This window comes from Pinus tabuliformis, chromosome 4_1, assembly GCF_031772625.1.
Source record: "Pinus tabuliformis cultivar Carrire ecotype Pingquan chromosome 4_1, CPIR1, whole genome shotgun sequence".
NCBI lineage: Eukaryota > Viridiplantae > Streptophyta > Pinopsida > Pinales > Pinaceae > Pinus > Pinus tabuliformis.
Genome location: NC_142303.1, coordinates 627,147,139 through 627,166,366, shown reverse-complemented (window position 1 = coordinate 627,166,366; position 19,228 = coordinate 627,147,139). Strand labels below are relative to the sequence as shown.

The 19,228-nt window shown below is 34.6% G+C and overlaps 1 protein-coding gene and 1 pseudogene across 1 annotated transcript; one reads left to right on the top strand and one right to left on the bottom strand.

Moving 5' to 3' along the window:
• Positions 1 to 2,591: 2,591 nt before the first annotated feature.
• LOC149177590 (cytochrome P450 94A1 pseudogene) lies at positions 2,592 to 3,173 on the bottom strand (annotated as a pseudogene).
• Positions 3,144 to 4,318, top strand: LOC149177589 (uncharacterized). Its single transcript, XM_089423431.1, has one exon. It carries the CDS (start codon positions 3,282 to 3,284, stop codon positions 4,266 to 4,268), a length of 987 nt encoding a protein of 328 aa, XP_089279557.1. The 5' UTR covers positions 3,144 to 3,281; the 3' UTR covers positions 4,269 to 4,318.
• Positions 4,319 to 19,228: the final 14,910 nt, after the last annotated feature.

Below are 19,228 nucleotides of genomic sequence, written 5' to 3'. Positions count from 1 at the left end.
ACAATATATGTAAAATATTTAGTTTACATCTCTTAAAGTAGCAAAATATTCTATATATAAATGCAAGAAAAGAATCTAGTAAAATTTCATTCTTGAAACTCTCTACTCAACATATATCTTTATATATTGTCTATTAGTCCTTGTCTTGTTAGGGACTATAGAACTTGTATCATAGTGAAAGCTTATCAGAAATTGTCGTCATATTTTTTTTATATAATTGACCAGAGATTAGATTATACTCCGTCTAATCAAATCATACAATAAATGCTCATGTTTAATAGTTTTTATTTTCCCAACAAATTGGTCTTTGATATCCCTTCGTATCTTCAACAAATTGGTCTTCGATATCCCTTCATATCTTCATGGGACTTTTCCCATGCCCAATGCATTTTTTACCAAGCAACCACAGTACACAAGCATTTTTAGCAGTTTAGCTTGGGATAGGGTGAATTTTCATATTTTTTTCTCAAATTTAAATCCAATAAAATGGATTTGTTATACTTTCTAATATAGTTGGTTGAATTGAACCAATTAGAATTTAAATAAATAAATTTATATATAATAAAAAATAATAAAATTTAATTATTAACGTTAAATTATAATGTTAAACTATAAATGAATGGTAGATTTTTTTGGTTCAAACACAACTAATAGTCAACTAAAAAAAATTGAATGCTAAACATATATAGTAAGCCTTTTCAATTATTACTAGCAATATAGCCCTTGTTCAAATGTGATAGTTGGTTCATTCATTTCAAAGTTCAATAATTAAACTAAGCAGTAGGAAACGCTAGCTATGTGACATTTTTTACGATGTACCAGTTGTATGCTAAGAAGAATTCCTAATAAAAACTCTATTGGGAAGAAAGAAAACAATTAAAGGATCTAGCAAATTCATAAAATAATTTCTTAAAATGAGATTTTAGTAGAAAGACCACTAAATTTTTGGTGAAGACTTAACGACAATTTTTGAAGCTTAACACACTTCACAAGATTTGATCCTTATAACCCTTACCAAATTCAAAAATAAAATACATCAATATTGATTAATATATCACATTTATTATAATAATAAAATTCATTTAACCTTTTATATCCCATTATAACATAATTAACAAAAATAATTTAAATCAAATTAAAAGCACATCTCATTTCATTTCATATTTCATTTGATGTTTGAATTTAAACATTCAAAATTCCTTTTTTAATAATAGACTAATATGATTAAAAGTTGCCCCCATAAAATTGGAAAAGATGGAAATGTAAAATTACCCCCATAAAATGGAAATGAAACCAGCACTATGCCTATTGAATACTCTATAACCCATTTGGAACTTCTAAAATGGCATGGGGACTTCATGGCTTCCCTGAGCTTACACACTTCCAACTATGATGATAAATCATCGATTTAACATCAATTCAAAGATTAGAAGTAACATAATCTAAGGAAATGTCATAAGAAGACACTTAATTAAAAACGTCCTTATTAAAAATATAAAAAAAACATAGAATATATTACATCAGGAAAAGCATGACTATGTGGACTTTGAAGTTGGACCATTAATATGACACCACCCACTGAAAAACATAACAACTATTGGCCGACGTTTGTTTTGTTTTTATGTTTTTTATTCGAAAAGTGTTTACAGAGACGAGAGTACACAAACATTTAAAGATTTATCCGTCATTTTGCATAGTCTCTTCTCAACAGCCGTTCGAATTTCTTGGTCGTAGGGGTCAGTACGATAACTGCTTAATAGTAAAAGCGCATCAATTGAGTTTCGTGGAAACCACTAAAGAAAAACGTTGAATCTGGTCCGGTCTTATCGTGTACATTGTATTTTGTGTGATTAGCCTTGTCTCATGGTAAAAGATAAATTAATTTGTGTGATTAGCCATGTGGCATGGTAAAAGATAAATTAATTGTGTTACTTTTTTGGAAAGAAAAACATATAAATTTTTGTTTCTCGAAAGTTATTTCTGTATCATGTGCATATAGAAAAGAATCTATGTTGGTTTTGGAAGATTGTGTGTTAATGGTGATTGTGTTAAAAGAACACGTGTTTCATGCACAAAAAGATTTAATAAGTCATGTTATTTTTTATAAAAAACTCATGTAAGCTTCGCTTGAGAAAATATAACGAAATTGAGTTATTTTATTAAAAAAAAAGAAAAAGATTGCATGAAATTATGTGTGGGAAGTTATATTATTAATTTCTTTGAAGTTATTCAAATGAATTTTATTTGTTAGATTCCTAAAAAGAACCACTAGATTCTTAAAGAGGAATATGTGCATATTTAAAGAGAACCACTAAACTCTTAAATAGGAATATGTGCTTATTTTATTAGGCCGATAGGCCTTCCTTTGAAAGGGACTTTCGTCGTCCCTTTGTTTCTCAAGCTGACACGTGGCGTCGGGAATATCGCGGGCATAACCGCAGAGTTCTGAAATATCGCCGGCATAACCGCAGAGTTCTGAAATATCGCGGGCATACTCGTCGTGTGTTCATGGATATTCATGAACACGGTTCTGCGGCTACTTAATTTTTAGTTGGCGTTTGAGAAATTCGTGACGTTTTCTTCGGAAGCGTTCATAAACTAACCATCATATCTCCGATGAATAATTCCGATTTTTCGCCCGCCATTGCCATCTTCTGCGAACCTTTCTGATCGCATTCTGTCTCAAATAGCTCCCAATCAGACAGAGCTGCCGCCATGAATCTTGAAAGCAAGTCTTCCGTCAGATGCCCTTCAGAGATCTCACTTCTCCTGGAACGAATAATGTCCATGGAAAATTCATTCACTACATTTATGGCTTCTCTTAACCGCCTCTCAGAACCGATGTCAAGCTTTCGCTTGATTCTCCACAGAAAGGGGAAAATGGAAAAAACCCTGCCAGCGCTAATATCAAGAGCATCGTTAAAAGCCTCTGCAAATTGGGACCTGGGCAGAGAAGGGTGGAGGCAACCGGGATCGACACCGAACGCCACCTTGCAGATATTGTCGAATGCAAACCTCATCAGAACGTCCTGCAAGTCTATGATCTCTCCCCCTTCGCATGCGCTCTTGAGCACCACCATTAGCCGGTTCTTGATTTCCCACTGAACAGCCTCCACCACGAAGTTTCGGAGCGACTTAGTATTGAATTCGTAGCTCGCAGCCTTCCTCTGCATTTTCCACAGCTCCCCATCAGTGTTGAAGATCCCCTTGCCTAGGAAATCGTGGAGAAAGAAACTGAAGCGTTCTCCCGTGGGGTAGTTCTGAAAATTGGCTCTCAGAATATGCTCCACATTAGAGGGATTCGCAGTGATAAAGCCTGGGACGCCTCCTGGGCGCTGGACCATACATGTGTGGGAAGGGATTCTGGAAAGAATATCCATTGTCCATTCCAGAACCCTGTCCCTGTTCTTGAAAAATTCCCACAGAATACCAATTACAAGAACAAGCATTCCGTAGCGGCGTCCACGGTATCCTCGCATTACCGTCAGGTAATCTCGGCGGCTTCCGAGTGTGGCCTTGGGGTTCGAACCGATGACCAGGACTCTGGCGTCGACCAGGTTATGATCCCCTGTGCCGCGCTGCCTGCGTCCTGTGTGCGGCCGCTCAAGGTCGCGGGTTCGAGGATTCAAGTCGTTCCTGTGAATGTATTGGAGTCTGGTGCCTCCACCGGGACTGTGCTCAATTTTGGGTCTGAAGCTCGGAATAAAATACAACGTGGAGGGGATAGCGATCCGAGCATTGAGAAATCGACAGTGGAGTCTTCTTCTGGGTTTGGAAAAGAGGCGACTGCTCATATCAATCAAGCAGCCCCTCGGCCACAGATGGATCCGTCAGCCAATTGGGCGAATGGGGCTGCTGGGGCTGCGTTTTTTGGAGGTGCCTGGTCATATGGATGGAATTTTCCAAACCCAGCATGGAATGCCGCTGCTGCTGCTCTTGCCCCTGGTTGGCCCGGTTTGTCTTGGCCCATGGTTCCTGGATCCTACTTTCCTCTGCCTCCTCCTCCTCCTCCTGCCGGATGGGGGCCTGCACCATGGGCTTCTGGACCCTGGGCCGCCGCCGCTGCCACCACTGCTTCTGCAAAGAGCTCAATTTGGACAACATTAGGCCTAGGGGACAAGCCGGAGTCTGCCATCACTAGTGGGGGGATTTTTAAGGCCTTCCAACCCAAGACACAGAGCGCTAAAGATTCAAGAAAGGCTTCGCAAGCTCTGCAAGCAAATCCTGCTGCCTTTTCAAGATCCTTATCCTTCCATGAGAGCAGCTAATTTCATTCAAACAGCCCAATCCAGCAAAATGATGAGTTTGTACAGAAATACTGGTTTTGATTATAAGAGCATGGTTCAGACATATACTCATGTTCTTACTGTGGCTTGGGAGGTCCATACTCTGGACTCTGCACTAGCACTAGAAGTAGCAATAACTGGCTTATAATTGAGAGAGCCCTAATAGATTGCCTCTCCCTCCCTTTCATGCTCTGGGGAAGGTGTTAGCAGAATAAAATCATAGAGAGAGCCTATATGAAGAGAGATTGCCTGTTAATGCTGTTCAATCTACCCTTTAAAGTATTTTCTTCCTGATTGCTCACAAGAGCTGATTGGGAGATATACAATCTGTATATGATTACAATTTTTGCTTCCTTTTGGGAGTCTATGCTTACCTTTTTTATTTTTGGGGAGTCTAAATTGGATGTAAAAATTATGGGTATTGATGATGAATGCAGTTACCTCAAAAGGTGATAGTAACTAGGACTAGTCTTAAGCAGAGCCAAACTTGTAAATTAGATTAGACATAAGCACAGGTGAGGTCCGAAGAGTTTTTCTTCAACGGTCTCACCGGACTCAGGAGCATATTGTGCAGAAGACTTTGGACCAGAGCATATTGTGCAGAAGACTTTGGACCAAGTCGAGTGTATATATATATTACATTTGTGTCTCTGTAAGATGTATAAAGATCCAGACCTGTTAACCTTGTATAGCTTGTCCTCCAATGAGTGTTAAAGAGCAAGTGATCTTTTTAATGGACACAAAATTTCGAACTCGTGAAGTATTTTTCTTGTTACTTCGCATTGGAGGCATAAGAACAAGGACATCAAAAAATTTGTTGCTTGCTCTTCTTGTTACGATTCATAAAAGCTTGCTTATGCTCATTATCATCAGGTCTCGTATAATTGAAATTGAGCTCTATGTTTTGAAGCAATCTTGTCTTTCATGTTATACGATGTAAGTTTAGAATCGCAACAATACTTCTGAACTGGGTACATGAATTTTATTATCTTTATCTAATACTCCCTGTGCATTCGACGCTACAGTCCACCCCTCCATCAGTTTTTTCCGCAATTACCTGTAAACATTTTTTATAAGTGTTTGGAAATTAAGAGTCTACACTGCTTTGAATGGATGGTGAATGAGTGCACTCCATGCGAAAACTTAAAATCTCCCCCACCTAAGTACTAAAGTACCACACTAGTCAAAAGCAACCAATACTCTGATCTGGGAGAGAGTTTGATGATCATTTTGGGCAGCTCAACGTACCTGCTGAATAGGTTTTTCATACTCTTTAGGGTTTATAAATTCCGTTACTCCAAATTGTTTTGCTGAGAAAGGAAAGATTACAAGAAAGGGTTAAAAAGGCAATTCTACAAGTCAACATATCAACATATGTACACAGATTTTCCAATAATGGTTGATGCTATGACATCTAGAGATATATGAATAATTGCAAAGTTTATGTGCGTGCCTTTCATACTGATTGATGGATTTATGCACCAAAGTTACATCAGTGCTGGGATTTGATCTGCATGTCAAGGATGTATAGATTGCCTTACAGGCAATCCCTTTGACATATTTGATAGTATGCTACAGTTGTGTGAATGTTTCGTGTATTAATGGCCTGTCTATCATTTTCCTCACTGTCATATGGTTCCAACATGGTTATATTTGCTTTAACAAGTTTACATATGATGGAGAACATTATCTTCATTGCTCTATCCTCCTTGAACATATGTTATACATATCACATGGAGGATGTCTCATCCTTGTTGAGCTGAGTTTTTGGGAGATGTTTTCATGTGACAACACTGATTTTATTTTATGTATACTTGATTATATCCAATCAAGCTAATAAAAGGATATCCTTTATTTATCCATTCCTAGGTTAGATCTAGGGAATAAACTCCAGTAATATTATTTTATTGATGGAAGGTTTGAACCAAGAACTCTATAAAAGCAAGTCTACTCCATTTGTAATGGTTGTTGAAAGGTTGAGTATTTGAGGTTTTGGTGCATTTTGTATTGTATCTGTCTTAGTTGTTGAATGGTTTGGTAATGTACCTTGGAGAATAAGGATGCTATCTACTGTTTATGCCTATTATATCTACATTTCATTGTTTGCAGTAGATAGCATCCTTATTCTCCAAGGTACATTACCAAACCATTCAACAACTAAGACAGATACAATACAAAATGCACCAAAACCTCAAATACTCAACCTTTCAACAACCATTACAAATGGAGTAGACTTGCTTTTATAGCATTCTTGGTTCAAACCTTCCATCAATAAAATAATATTATTGGAGTTTATTCCCCAGATCTAACCTAGGAATGGATAAATAAAGGATATCCTTTTATTAGCTTGATTGGATATAATCAAGTATATATAAATAAAATCAGTGCTGTCACATGAAAACATCTCCCAAAAACTCAGCTCTGCAAGGATGAGAGTCTTTATTACTGAAAGGGTTCATGGGAATATATCTATCTTTCTCCTTGCTTGGTCGTATGCACATGTGATCATTTCTTGGTACATCTAGACTCATACTCTTTGAGCTTAACAACAGGAGCAAACTCCTTTAATACATTTTCTGGACTTTAGGACAGCAAGGATTACATTGATTAAACTTGAAATTTGTAGCCTTGTCCATTAACCACAGAGAACCAATGCCACCTTACAGCCACACTCGTTTTAAGTTCATTCCTCAAATCTGGAAGACACCTAAGAAAATCTTATTCCCCATCTGTCCCTTAGTCTAATAATATTCCTTACTGCAAATTAAGAAAAGTTATGCTTAGTTATATGTAAATAAATTTGCTAAGTAAGATGCATCACAGCATCTCTAGGAACAGATTTATACATTATGTTGGAGCGACTTTGGTTGAACTTTTCTATAATGTTCAGAAAGGATCAGTGCACAAATGCATCGGTGCCTTTACAACAGAATACTAGACTTCAAAATAATTATGGTTCTAAGAGGTCGATGCAACACTGTATAGAAAACTGGTTGACAGTCTAATTTACTTGACTACCAGTAGGCCCGATGTGGCTTTTGCAGTCAGTTTATTGAGCTAATTCATGTCAAAGCCCCTTGAGAATCATTGGGTTGCAGCGAAAGGCGTCTTAAGGTATCTTCAAGGAACCTTAGACTTTGGTATTAAATATACTAATTCGTTTGATGTTAGATTGGGTGTGTGCAAAAGTTATCTGATTCATTGGGGTATGAGCTTTGACACGGGGATGGCTAAAACAACCTGGAGTCCACAGACTGGTAACTTCCAGTTTGTTTTGTTTTCTGTTTCTTAATGACTTCAGGGATTCGAAATTGAGTTTCCCGAATGAATATGTGACTTGGAAGTAATATTTTCTGAACAGTAAAACAGGACTCTTTTCCCCCTTGCGCTTTTTTCCCAACTTTCAATTCTTTTGCTGAAACTCGGGTCAGACCTGACTCAGGTCTGACTGCTCTCATATGGGAGTTCTTGAGAGTATTTGCTGAGTCTGCAGCAGACTTAGGAGCCTCAACATCTAGACTCCAACAGCATTTTTTGGATGTTTTTGAAACCATTGAGTGACATTTTTTTTAATCCCCATTTTTGCACTGCTTTCTGTTCTCATTTTATCATCTGAGATATCGATCACCTTAGGAATCCAGATTATGCACCATTGCTGGTAAAATCATTACTGTTGTTTATTTCTGTTGATGCTGCTGTTGGCACTTTCAGTTTCCAGATTTTTATTTCAAAACAATTCTAAAATTACAAAAGGATCAAGCTCCTGGATTTAAATTTTCAAAATATGTTTCCAACTTCCAAGAAATGAAATTGAAGCTCCTAGAATACAATTTTCTTTCGAGCACATAATTTCTTTCCAACATGTTGTATTTGCCTTTTTGCATAAGAAAATGGAAGGAAATATATGCGTGTATTTTTAAGTCAAAATTAAAATAACCATAAACAACTCCATGAAACTTCTTGTAAATTACAAATACAACTGTTCAATAGATACCATATCTCGGTAGAAAAAACCAAATGTAGAGGGATATTGTTTCCACCCAGATGTAGAAATCCCTTATTTCGCTCTCTTTTAATAGACTTCTATGGACCCTTTCTGAGCCTTGCAAGGGTTTGAACTTCAAAGAATACAATCTAAGGTCCAAATTCATCCTTCTACACAAAGATATCCATTTGCACAAGACTATTTTTTGGTTCATCTATAGACAAGGCGAAGTTTCTATCGTGGGTTTATATAAGGCTAAATCAGTAATAAATATATTAATTTTAAAATCAATTACTTATTAAAAAAAATATTTTATATACAAGTTGGTTATACAAGAATATATGAATTTAAAATGAGTTTCAAAATTTTAATAATATTAATTTCTATAATTAAATAAATTATTTTTATTAAATGAATTTTATTAAAAATAATAACAATAATGTTTAGGAAAAGCGTCTTACAATTAGTTAATGTTTTAATTGTAGTGTCAACCAGCAATGTAAGTGATTTGTTTTAATATTTGCAAATCACAAATTTCGTCGCTTCTCAATTACCATGTAAAACGCTGTAATTTACTTTTTATTTAAATATGAATGGTTTGGTTTTGGTTTTGTTCTTTTAATATCAAATTTACTGGTACGGGATGGTCATCGTGGTTATTTGAGCTTTATATATGCTTGCCTATCTATAGAGGTTTCTTCCTTTTAATAATCCTATCGGCCTCTCTTTGTACCTTTTGGGACAATTGCTAGTTATATTTTCTTGATGAGAAATATGCACAAAATAGAACAACCATGATTGATATTTCTTGAGAAAAAATAAGTTCTTTGCATGCACCAAAATAAATTACTAAAAGAAATATGTTATTTGCTTGAAAAAAGTTTGATCTCTCGAAAATAAATATAATCTTTGCATCCATGAAAAGTACACTTATGATGTTGGTTTCTTTGAAAAGAAATAATAACCAACAAGTTAGTTTTCTATTAGAACAAAACATGTAATTGCATGTATGATAGACGTTGTAAATAGCTCTATTTTGGAAAGTATGCTTTTGGAAAAGAGACTTGCATTTGCATGCATAATAATAATAGTAATATCTATTGTCTTGGAAAGATTACTTAGTTACATGCACAAAAAAATGAGGGACCAACTTTCTTTAAATAAGTTTTATTTAATTACATTCACGGAATGCTAGTATCCTTTAAATGAAAATGGATGGTTACAATGGTTTTCCTTTGGGAAATAATGTGTGCTTGTGCGAGAAGAATCATAGTAATGTGGTACTTACTTGACATGCTTTAAGAATTATATGCTTATAATTAATGTATAAGCAGTATTGTTAGAGGAATCATGTTGCAATAGTTTATTTATATTTCATGTACGCACATGAATAGATGCTGAAGGGTTTCTTTTAAACACTGATTATTGGTTGATTAATGTTTTATCTAATCATGATATCAAAGCTTGTTGACGACAACAATGACAGGAAAGGATGTTGACTTGTGGAACTGATAGATAATGTTTAACATGGTGACAGGTAAATGACTAATGGTCCATGCAAATTGCGAAATGTGAGCTGTAGGATGGTCCACTGATAGAACAACCAAGCCACAAAGATTTAAGGATTGAATATTTGTACGTAAATGATATCATGATTATTATAATAACTGTTATCTAGATATGTTGTGTTTTAATGATATTTCTTCACAATATTTTATGAAAATGGTTAAGGGGATAACATCCTCACGAGCATTTAATAATAAAATTAAATGTTTGTTGGTTTTCACTTTACGAGGTTTCTAGGGTATATCAGTGTTCAATGATATGATGGCTTATTGTGTCGATCTGATAATGATGACTCCTTGCATGGTGTGATGTTTATAATATCAAATATGTGATTAACTAATCTAGTTAAAGGAATCATGAAAATGATACAATTTTATTTTAACAAGTTTATGTTAATATGCTATTGGTTAGGTAACTCACTATTCTTTACTAAAATTACTCTATGTAGTAATGAAGATTCTACCAGAAATCTATAATAATAACTTTGATACTTACTTATGGATAAATTGTATAAAAAAATTCTATACATTTTCATAAAAGATTACTAATATGTTTGAACTTTATTTTATTTTCCATTTAATCAAATTAATTCAACTCAACGATACTAGAATTTCCATAAACAATTTATATAATAGTTATAGTAATGTATCGATAATATTTAAGTTTATTCATTATTAGTATTTGTTCTAATTTTTTAATATTAATTAAGATCTTAATTATTTATCTTAAATGATTATTTGATAATAGATATCTTAATAGTTTTACGTGTTGAATCAAATAACAAAATTTATTGCCCACAGGGCTTTGGATTGATGGTGAATGGGTGTACCTTGCGATAGGTCACTGGTTCAAATCCCCTGTGGGTGCTTAGATAGTATTATAGAGAAAAAAAAATAACAAAATTTATTCATTTATCCAAGATAGAAAAGTTAAGAGTTATGGATTAAAAAATTAAAATTTTAATAATTTATCTTAAATGATTATATGATAATAGACATATTAATAGATCTACGTGTTGAAACCAAACTTATCATTACGATAGAAGAGTTAAGGAGAAAAAGGAAGGAGGAAATTGTATCAATGAAAATCAAAGAGGAGAGGAAAAGGGTGAGCCAAAAAAAAAAGATTACAATATTGTAGGTAAAATTAATAAATTATCAAAATAGGTTATGTTAATATGATTAATATTAAAATTAATAAATTAATTAAAATAGGTTATATTAATATGATTAATATAATAAAAATATAGTTTTATTAGCATAATCGGTTGAGCATGGACCTTGTCAGCAAGGCGACCTTGGATCAAATCTCACATGGGTGGTTGTGACGCGTGCTAGGGGGAGGAGACATGCTAATAATCCAGTTAGCTAAGGGAAAGTGTGGCCCAGGCCGGGTACGATCCCTAGTTGACTTTGACAGCTTACATGCCCCTAGATTGTGGATCGTCAAGCCACCAATCAAGGTTGGAGGATCACAGACAACTTGACAAACAAACAAAAATATGATAAAAATATAATGAATACTAATTTATAAATAGGTTAATAAATTTGAGGAAAGTCCAATTAATTTATTGGTTAATTAGGAATATTTATTAATATGATTAAAAAAATTGAAAATGGAGGAAATATTAACTTACTTTAAATTAATAAAGAAGATAAAATAAAATAAAGGTTATATATATGTGTGTGTGTGTGTGTGGATAAAGTGGATATTAATATAGATATTGCTCTATATTAAATATAAAATAGATCTTAGTATAGATTAAATTGATTAAGTGCAATAGGGGTAATAGGATTAATTTAATTTATGTAATGGATATAAATTAATTTAATTTATTATAATTAATAAACTAAATAAATAAAAAATGTGGGAGAGGAGGAAGGGAAAGGAGGGGAAGAAAGGAGGAGGGAGAAACCAAAAAGAAAACCTAGGGAAAGGAGGGACATATGACATAAGGGATAAATATAGGGAGAAAGAAATAAGGAGAAAGGAGCGGAGAGGAAGGGGGGAAGAGGAGGGAGAGCAAAAAACCTAAGAAAAGAACCAAGGGGTCATTACTGGAGGAAGAGGAGGAAAAGGAAAAGAGATCAGTTTGGAAGTTGGGGGCTAGGATTAATTACTTAGCGGAAGCCAATTACTATTGATGTCAAATCCAATATCTCTATTCAAGTTACCAGGATTTTTAGCAATTTCCAAAGCCTCTCTAATGCATTGTTTAAAATGATGATTTTCTCCAATAAGAATTTGGGAGTCTTCAACACAAACATGATTTTTAATTTTTAATTAATGTTTAGATAAGATTGAGGGCCTAATATATTCATTTTTTACTTATGTAGAGTGTTATTTTATTTTAGTCTTGAATTCTTTCCACATTTCACCAATGTAACATCTCCCATAGAACAAGAACCTCATTTTGTGCTCATTCTCTACCTCATATTAACCAAAGGTTTAAAGGATGTTATGATATTCTCCATTTATAAATCTTGCAATCTTATGATTAACTCCCTAAATGTAGGGAAGGTATGCCTTCCTAAAATTGTTGTCAAAGAGATCGGTGTGGCATGACTTACTTCTATTTATTTTGTTAAAATTACTCTTAACGTATTTTTCCTTATATAAAATATTCTTGAATACCTTTTCCAAGTGATCAAATTCTTACTAGATATGTTCTAAGTCGCAAGCCCTAGATTCTCTTGAGGACACGATAATTAAAATCCCTAATTTCTAAAGGGGATAGTAGTGGGAATCAACATGAGGTAGTTTTCAATATGGGTCTTCTTTATGAAGACTTGATGTCCAAAGGCTCCATCCTTTCTTTGCATATGAAAAACATCCAAAACCTAAATAATTACATTGTTCTAAAGCTCCATGGTGAATTGTGTGTCTTTAGAGATACCATTAAGTGATCCATAAACCTATTAATCTCTTCTTCACCATGGATTCATTTCATATCGGTGTTGTCTACAAACATGCCCCACCTTGTTGGTTGGAGTGTATAGGAATCAAGGCCTAACCTTTCAAACTTTCCATATAAAGGTTAGCAATAATAGGTAAAAGTGGGTAACCCATTGCTACTCCACTTATCTTCTCATTATGTTTACCCTTGTAAATGAAGAAGGTAATCACCAAACAAACTCTCACTAATCCAAGAATATTAGGATAATTAACTTCTTTAACTACCTGAACAACTTCATTTAAGAGAATTTATGTAAATATTTGAACCACATCAATGCTGACAATCATGTATATGAGATCAGTTATTTCAACTTCGATAACTTTAATGAAAATGGATGAGTCTTTAACAAAGGAACTAGTAATTGCAACAATGGGACCCAAAATCTTGGAAACAAATCTAGCAAGTTCACAGGTGGGTGATCTAATGGTATTAATAATGGGTTAGAGGGGAACCCCTTTTTTATGTATCTTAGGGATTCCATAGATTCTAAGAGTGATTTTAGCACTATAGGATTTTTATTTTTTTTTTGCATCATTAAGGCTAGAATATTTGAGGTCCTTTCTAACATCTATGTTTACCCTAACTATTGGGTTACTATATAGCCTCCTATAAATTTTTATGTTATTGAGGTGTTCATGCATCTTATTAATGTAATCATCATTATTCATCACCATAGTGGATCCTCCATTATCAATTTTCAAGACAACAAGATTGTAATTGTTTCTTATGCTTTTTATGGCTAAAATCTCCAATTTGTTAAGGTTTCTATAAGGGGGTTTATCCTTCTAAAGATTGTTAATACTATCTTCAAATAACGTATAATGTATTCAATTGGAACCTTAGAGGGTACCAATGCAAACCTTAATCCTTTGCTAAGGTTACTTTCTTCTTCTTTATTGAGTGGATGAAACAAGAGGTTAACCACCTTCCTTGGACCGATGGTCATTTGATTGCAATTAGTCCTACAATATCCATTAATTTGAGCATCATTGAGGGGGTGACTCTCCCATTACATTTTCTATTATCACATTACATTAAAGGTTTTCCATGATATTTGACATGCTCGTTAAGCTTACAAAAGGACCCTAATGTATAAAGATATCTATCTATTGAAAAATAATAATATCTTCAAATCCATTGCTAATTCATTCTTACCATTATGTTGTATATACATTTTATTTAAAATCAACAATATGTTTATCTAATAAATGAATAAGAAGCCATAGTTACAATTTTTACTTCCCTTATAACCATAGCTACCATGTTTACTATTTGCACAAGCTCTTACCACCACAACCACCATGTTTACTATTTGCACAAGCTCTTACCACCACAACCACCATGTTTACTATTTTCACAAGATCTTACCACCACAACCACCGTGTTTACTCTTTACATGAGCCCATAAGAAGCTAATAATTATTGTAGGTTACAATTCCCTTTGAGACACTAGAAAAAAAACTATAATCCACCTCTATAGCAATGTAAAAAAAGTGGAGCACTACCCAAAATAAAATCCACCTTCACAAAATCTAAATCATCAAAGGTATCATCTTCATCATGTGGTACAAGATAAAAATGATTTGATTAAGCTTATTGGTAGCTCAACTCTCATTCCAAGCAGTCATCTAGAAAAAATATAATATGAAAATGTATGTCTATTAATATAAATTTGAAAATATGGAAGTGTATGAAATTTAGAATAAAAATAGAGTTGAAAAAATGGAAATATAGTGACAGTTCTATTATCTTAGTGATTAAACATTTTTGGATAATTAATAGAATTTTCCAAATTTATATGAATGAAATCCCAACAAAAATAATTCAGTGTTAACAAACAACTCACAATTTATATGTGCACAATTTATAGGTTACTCATGGTGTTTGTAACAAGTTCGAAAGGTTGTCTTTGCTATATCTTCTTCCTTGATTATGATCTGATGGTAACCTAAACGAAGGCTGATCTTTGAAAACATGGTCGCTCCTCTCACATGATCGAACAACTCGTCTATACGAGGTAATGGGTATTTATTTTTAATGGTCAACTTATTTAACTGGCGATAGTCCATGCACATTCGCAAGGTTCCATCCTTTTTCTTAACAAAATGCATCGGGGCTCCCCAAGGTGATACGCTTGGGCGAATGTACTTTTTATCAAGTAGTTCTTGCAACTAAATTTTTAATTCTATCAAATCTGGTACACTCATGCAATAGGGAGCTTGGGATACTAGAGCAGCTCCCAGAATCAACTCAATGGTAAAGTCTATAACTCTTTTTGGAGGAAGTCCCAAAATCCTCTTAGGAAATACGTCCAGAAAATTTTATATTACAGGTACATTTTCTAGAGAAACAAATTTTTCTTTGGAATTAGCATATCCTATCTGTATCGCATAGATTTGACATCCTTTTCTAATACACTTTGCTAACTGAGAGGCTATTACTGGCCTTAATTTTAGGGGTCTTAATATGCCTTGAATTTCCTCTTCATCCATATAACTAATAGCTTTGGTTTTACAATTAATGAGACCAATTCTTTTCCAACCAATCCATGCCTATTAGGATGTCATATGATCCTAGGGGCAATAAACTCAAGTCTACAACAAGAGACTAACCTACTATTTTTAAGGGGAAGTTGCTGACCTTGGCCAACACCCTTCGCTTTACCTCTGTGGCTAGTTGTACTAACCAAGGACTCTTAAACTTAACAGCTTGCAAGCAACATTGTTCTACTATCTTAGGGCTAATATAACTGAAAGTAGCTCCTGGGTCAATTAAAATAGATATTGGTTGGTATTCTGCCTAATGGTCTTCAAGGGTAGCATTGATTTTTTGAATGCTTTTGGTCACTTCTCCTATAGTTGATGCTTCTTGAATCTATGCAATTTGATTAATCCCCTTACGGTTGGGATAGTTTTTGACATAATGTGGTCCTCCACATCCCCTGCATTGTACTGGGGGTCTTGCTTCCATTTCTACCTCAGTGCTGCTTGATTTCTCATTAGTTTTGGATTCATTTGGAACTCTGAATCTGGATTAATTTCTATTCATATTTATATTTACTTGCCCCTTATGGGGTGCCTTATTTATTATTGCTTTATTTCCCTTGCTGTCAGTAGGAAACTTAACTCCCTTTTTATCAGTCCATCTTTTCCCAAATCTCCCTTTTGCCTATTTTGTTGATAGCATATCCAAGATTTTCGTATAACTCCGCCCATGGTTGTTGGGTTATCAAACTTGAGACACTCTTTCAAAAATAGTGACAGACTACTGATAAATTGTTGCACCTTTCCTTTTCCTCCCATATGTAAGGAACATATCGAAGTAAGGATGTAACTTTTGTGAAGAACTCATCCATAGACAACTAACCCAATCGAAGATCGTGAAATTCTTTTTCCTTTTTGTCATAAAATCTTTCAATTAAGTATTTTTCCTTAAAATATCTTTGAAATCTTACCCAAGTTGTGCTCTTCTCTCTCACTCCACGCATGGTCTTTACTTCTTCCCACCATAGGGTGGCCTTTCCTTGCAACTAGAAGATGGCTAATAGAGATTTTAAGTTATGGTCGTATTCATACAATTGAAAGTACTTATTCATATTAATAAGCCATGTTTCAGCTGCCTCTTCGTGCTCACCATCAAAGAGGAGAGGTTTTATTTTCCAGAATTCTCCTTCCAGTTCTATATTTTTGCCTTTTCTGTGTCTTATGTTCTGATCATTATCAGATTTCTCTTCTTGATTTTCTTCACCTCCTTCAATCCCTAAATACTCTATTCGAAATTCTTGTTCACCAGTCATGTTCACGTTCTCTGGGTGGGGAATTGGCTGTTAGGTTATTCCGTCTATCAAATAGACTCTTCATAATCTTTTCCTTCTCCTGCATTAGCCTTTCATTATCTGCCCATAGACGGGCCATCTCATATTTTAGTTCTTACATAATTTCAAGGATTGCAATGTTGGTATTGCGTGGTTCTTCCCTCAATTATACCCATACTTCAGGATTAGCTTCTTGAAAAGAAGTCAGTCCTGTTCCTGTCATTGGTATGTGGAGTGTAATTCCAGTCCTCCTCATGCTAACTGCTTTCTTTCTTTCTTTCTCTCTGCACATCATAGTTATTGTTAGTCTTTTATTTCCAGAGGTCTCAACTTTGTAACCTAAGCACTCTGATACCACTTGTCATAACTCTAAATAACATGCAGAATGTAAATACTTTTTTTTTTTACTTATGTTAATTATATTCTACATGCAATGTAATATTCATAGCATTGATTATACGTTTATGTGTTACACTACTTAAATTGTTTATATACGCCAACCTTACACTATTCAAATAACTATACTCCATTTATTATAGTCTTGACACATTACACTTGTATCGAATACATTTATATACATGGTATTGGTTTTTGTACAAGCACTAATGGTAAAGGTTTACACGTAATACGGTTACGGATTTGGAGATCTACCCAGTACCATATTATTAATGGAATCCCAATGTTGATCTTGGTCCATCGTGAGTTGGTGGGATCAGGAATTCTAGATGATTCATTGAGCTCTCTAGTTGTTCGTTCCACCTCGACCATCGCACCTTGGCATCGATGGTTCTCTGCTGCGGGGTTTGATCCAATAGTGAAAGGACTTAATTTACCTTGTTGTTTTTTTCATGGTTTTCTAATCTACCATTTCGCTCCACATTTGAGTTCGTGTTCCAGTTTCAAGCTTGGGTTTCATAACTTGTAGGTCCATACCCTTATCCTGCATCTATTTCCCTTACCATACTCAGGATTCTCTACTTTATTTACCCTATGTATTTTCCTAAGTTCTTTAATTCATTATTGCATGCTCTCAGTTCGGTGCTTTTTACTTATGATGAATACTCTTGTCTACAGTTTGTAGTTGGTTGGTTTAATCTTTAATTAGTTAAATCCGGCTTACAACTGAGACCCTTCTCTTTCCTATTAAATGAAATTGTTAGAAAGAGGGTTAGCTCTTCGACCTAGCATTTCCACTGTAATTGTTTCATGTTATCTTTTTCATATAGTGAAAGAGCGTGTTGTAAGCTCTCATAGGTTTTAATTTTGGTATTTGTTTAGTGGTTTGGTTTTACTCTGACCATGGAGGGTTTACCTATGTAGTCTTAGGGAAATAATCCCCTTCGAAAGTTCTGTTGCTCTTATTTTAGTAGGCTGCACACATTGTCTTCAAGTTTTCTTGTTTGTACAGTTCAAAGGTAGGCGTCTATCCTCTAAATTTACTGGTTCAACAAATTCCTTTAGTAGAACACCAAATCCTAGTTTCAGGTTTCATGTATACCATGGTTATATATTTGTTCCAGTAAACACTCATTCTTGTCTTTGTTCAAGAACCTAATCATTTATTAGCATAAGCACTTCTCTTTGATATGCAATTAAATCTCAAGAAGTAAAGAATAATTATTTGTTCTCGGAATTAATTCATAGGCTACTTATTTGGTCCAAAACAACTATAATTTACCGATTTTCCTCCCAACCTTGGGACTTTCTTCCAAGCTTGAGTCTCCCCCTGAGCTGCTGCTCAATGCAGTAAGCCTAGCAATCTTATCATAGCCATTTGTTCTTCACCAGACATAGTGTATAAACCCTCTACCTGACATATCAACACAAATATTTTTCCTCCAGTTTCCTCTCTCCTTTATCCTCTCCTCTCTTATCTCAGGTACCCCATACCCTCTTTATCTTGGAGAATGAATCTTCTTGAAAGTAGTTAGGGATAGGTAACCACCTACCTAACTACCTGACATGTGATAGTTTACATGTAAGTCATAAGATCATTGCTTAATGCACATTTAATCAAAATAATAATATTGAAAATTAAATAGTCATGTTCAGTTTGTTTAACTGTAGTAACAAATAATCACAAATAATAGGGTCATCACACCTTCCCCCCTAAAATTAAACATTGTTTCGATGTTTTTCTGCTGCAAGTAAATTTGGACAAGTTATCCTCATAACTTGTTCATCCTCCCGGGTGGCTTCCTCTAGCCCAAAATGCTGCGACTACACTTCAACTTGGGTGATAATTCCTTCCTGCAACATTACTTCTCTCTGATCAAGTATAACCAAAGGTTTGACTGAGAACTTGCATCCTGGTTCAACCTACATAAAACAAAAATTTTAATCAGTTTCTTTCCTTCGCAATTTGTCTTGGAAAGATTTATTCAAGATCTAACTACTTGTATATCGTGCTAATTGATGATTTGCATTGGATCATATATATATTTCTTTAACACAGAAACATGGAAAACATTGTGCACACGTATGTGGCTAGGAAAAGTGAGCTGGTAGGCCACTGGTCCAATTCGAGCTATAATTTGAAAAGGGCCACAAAATCGAGGTGCTAATTTAGCACATCCGCTCCATTGTACTCTACTTTTCTTGGCCCGTGCACGAACATAAAC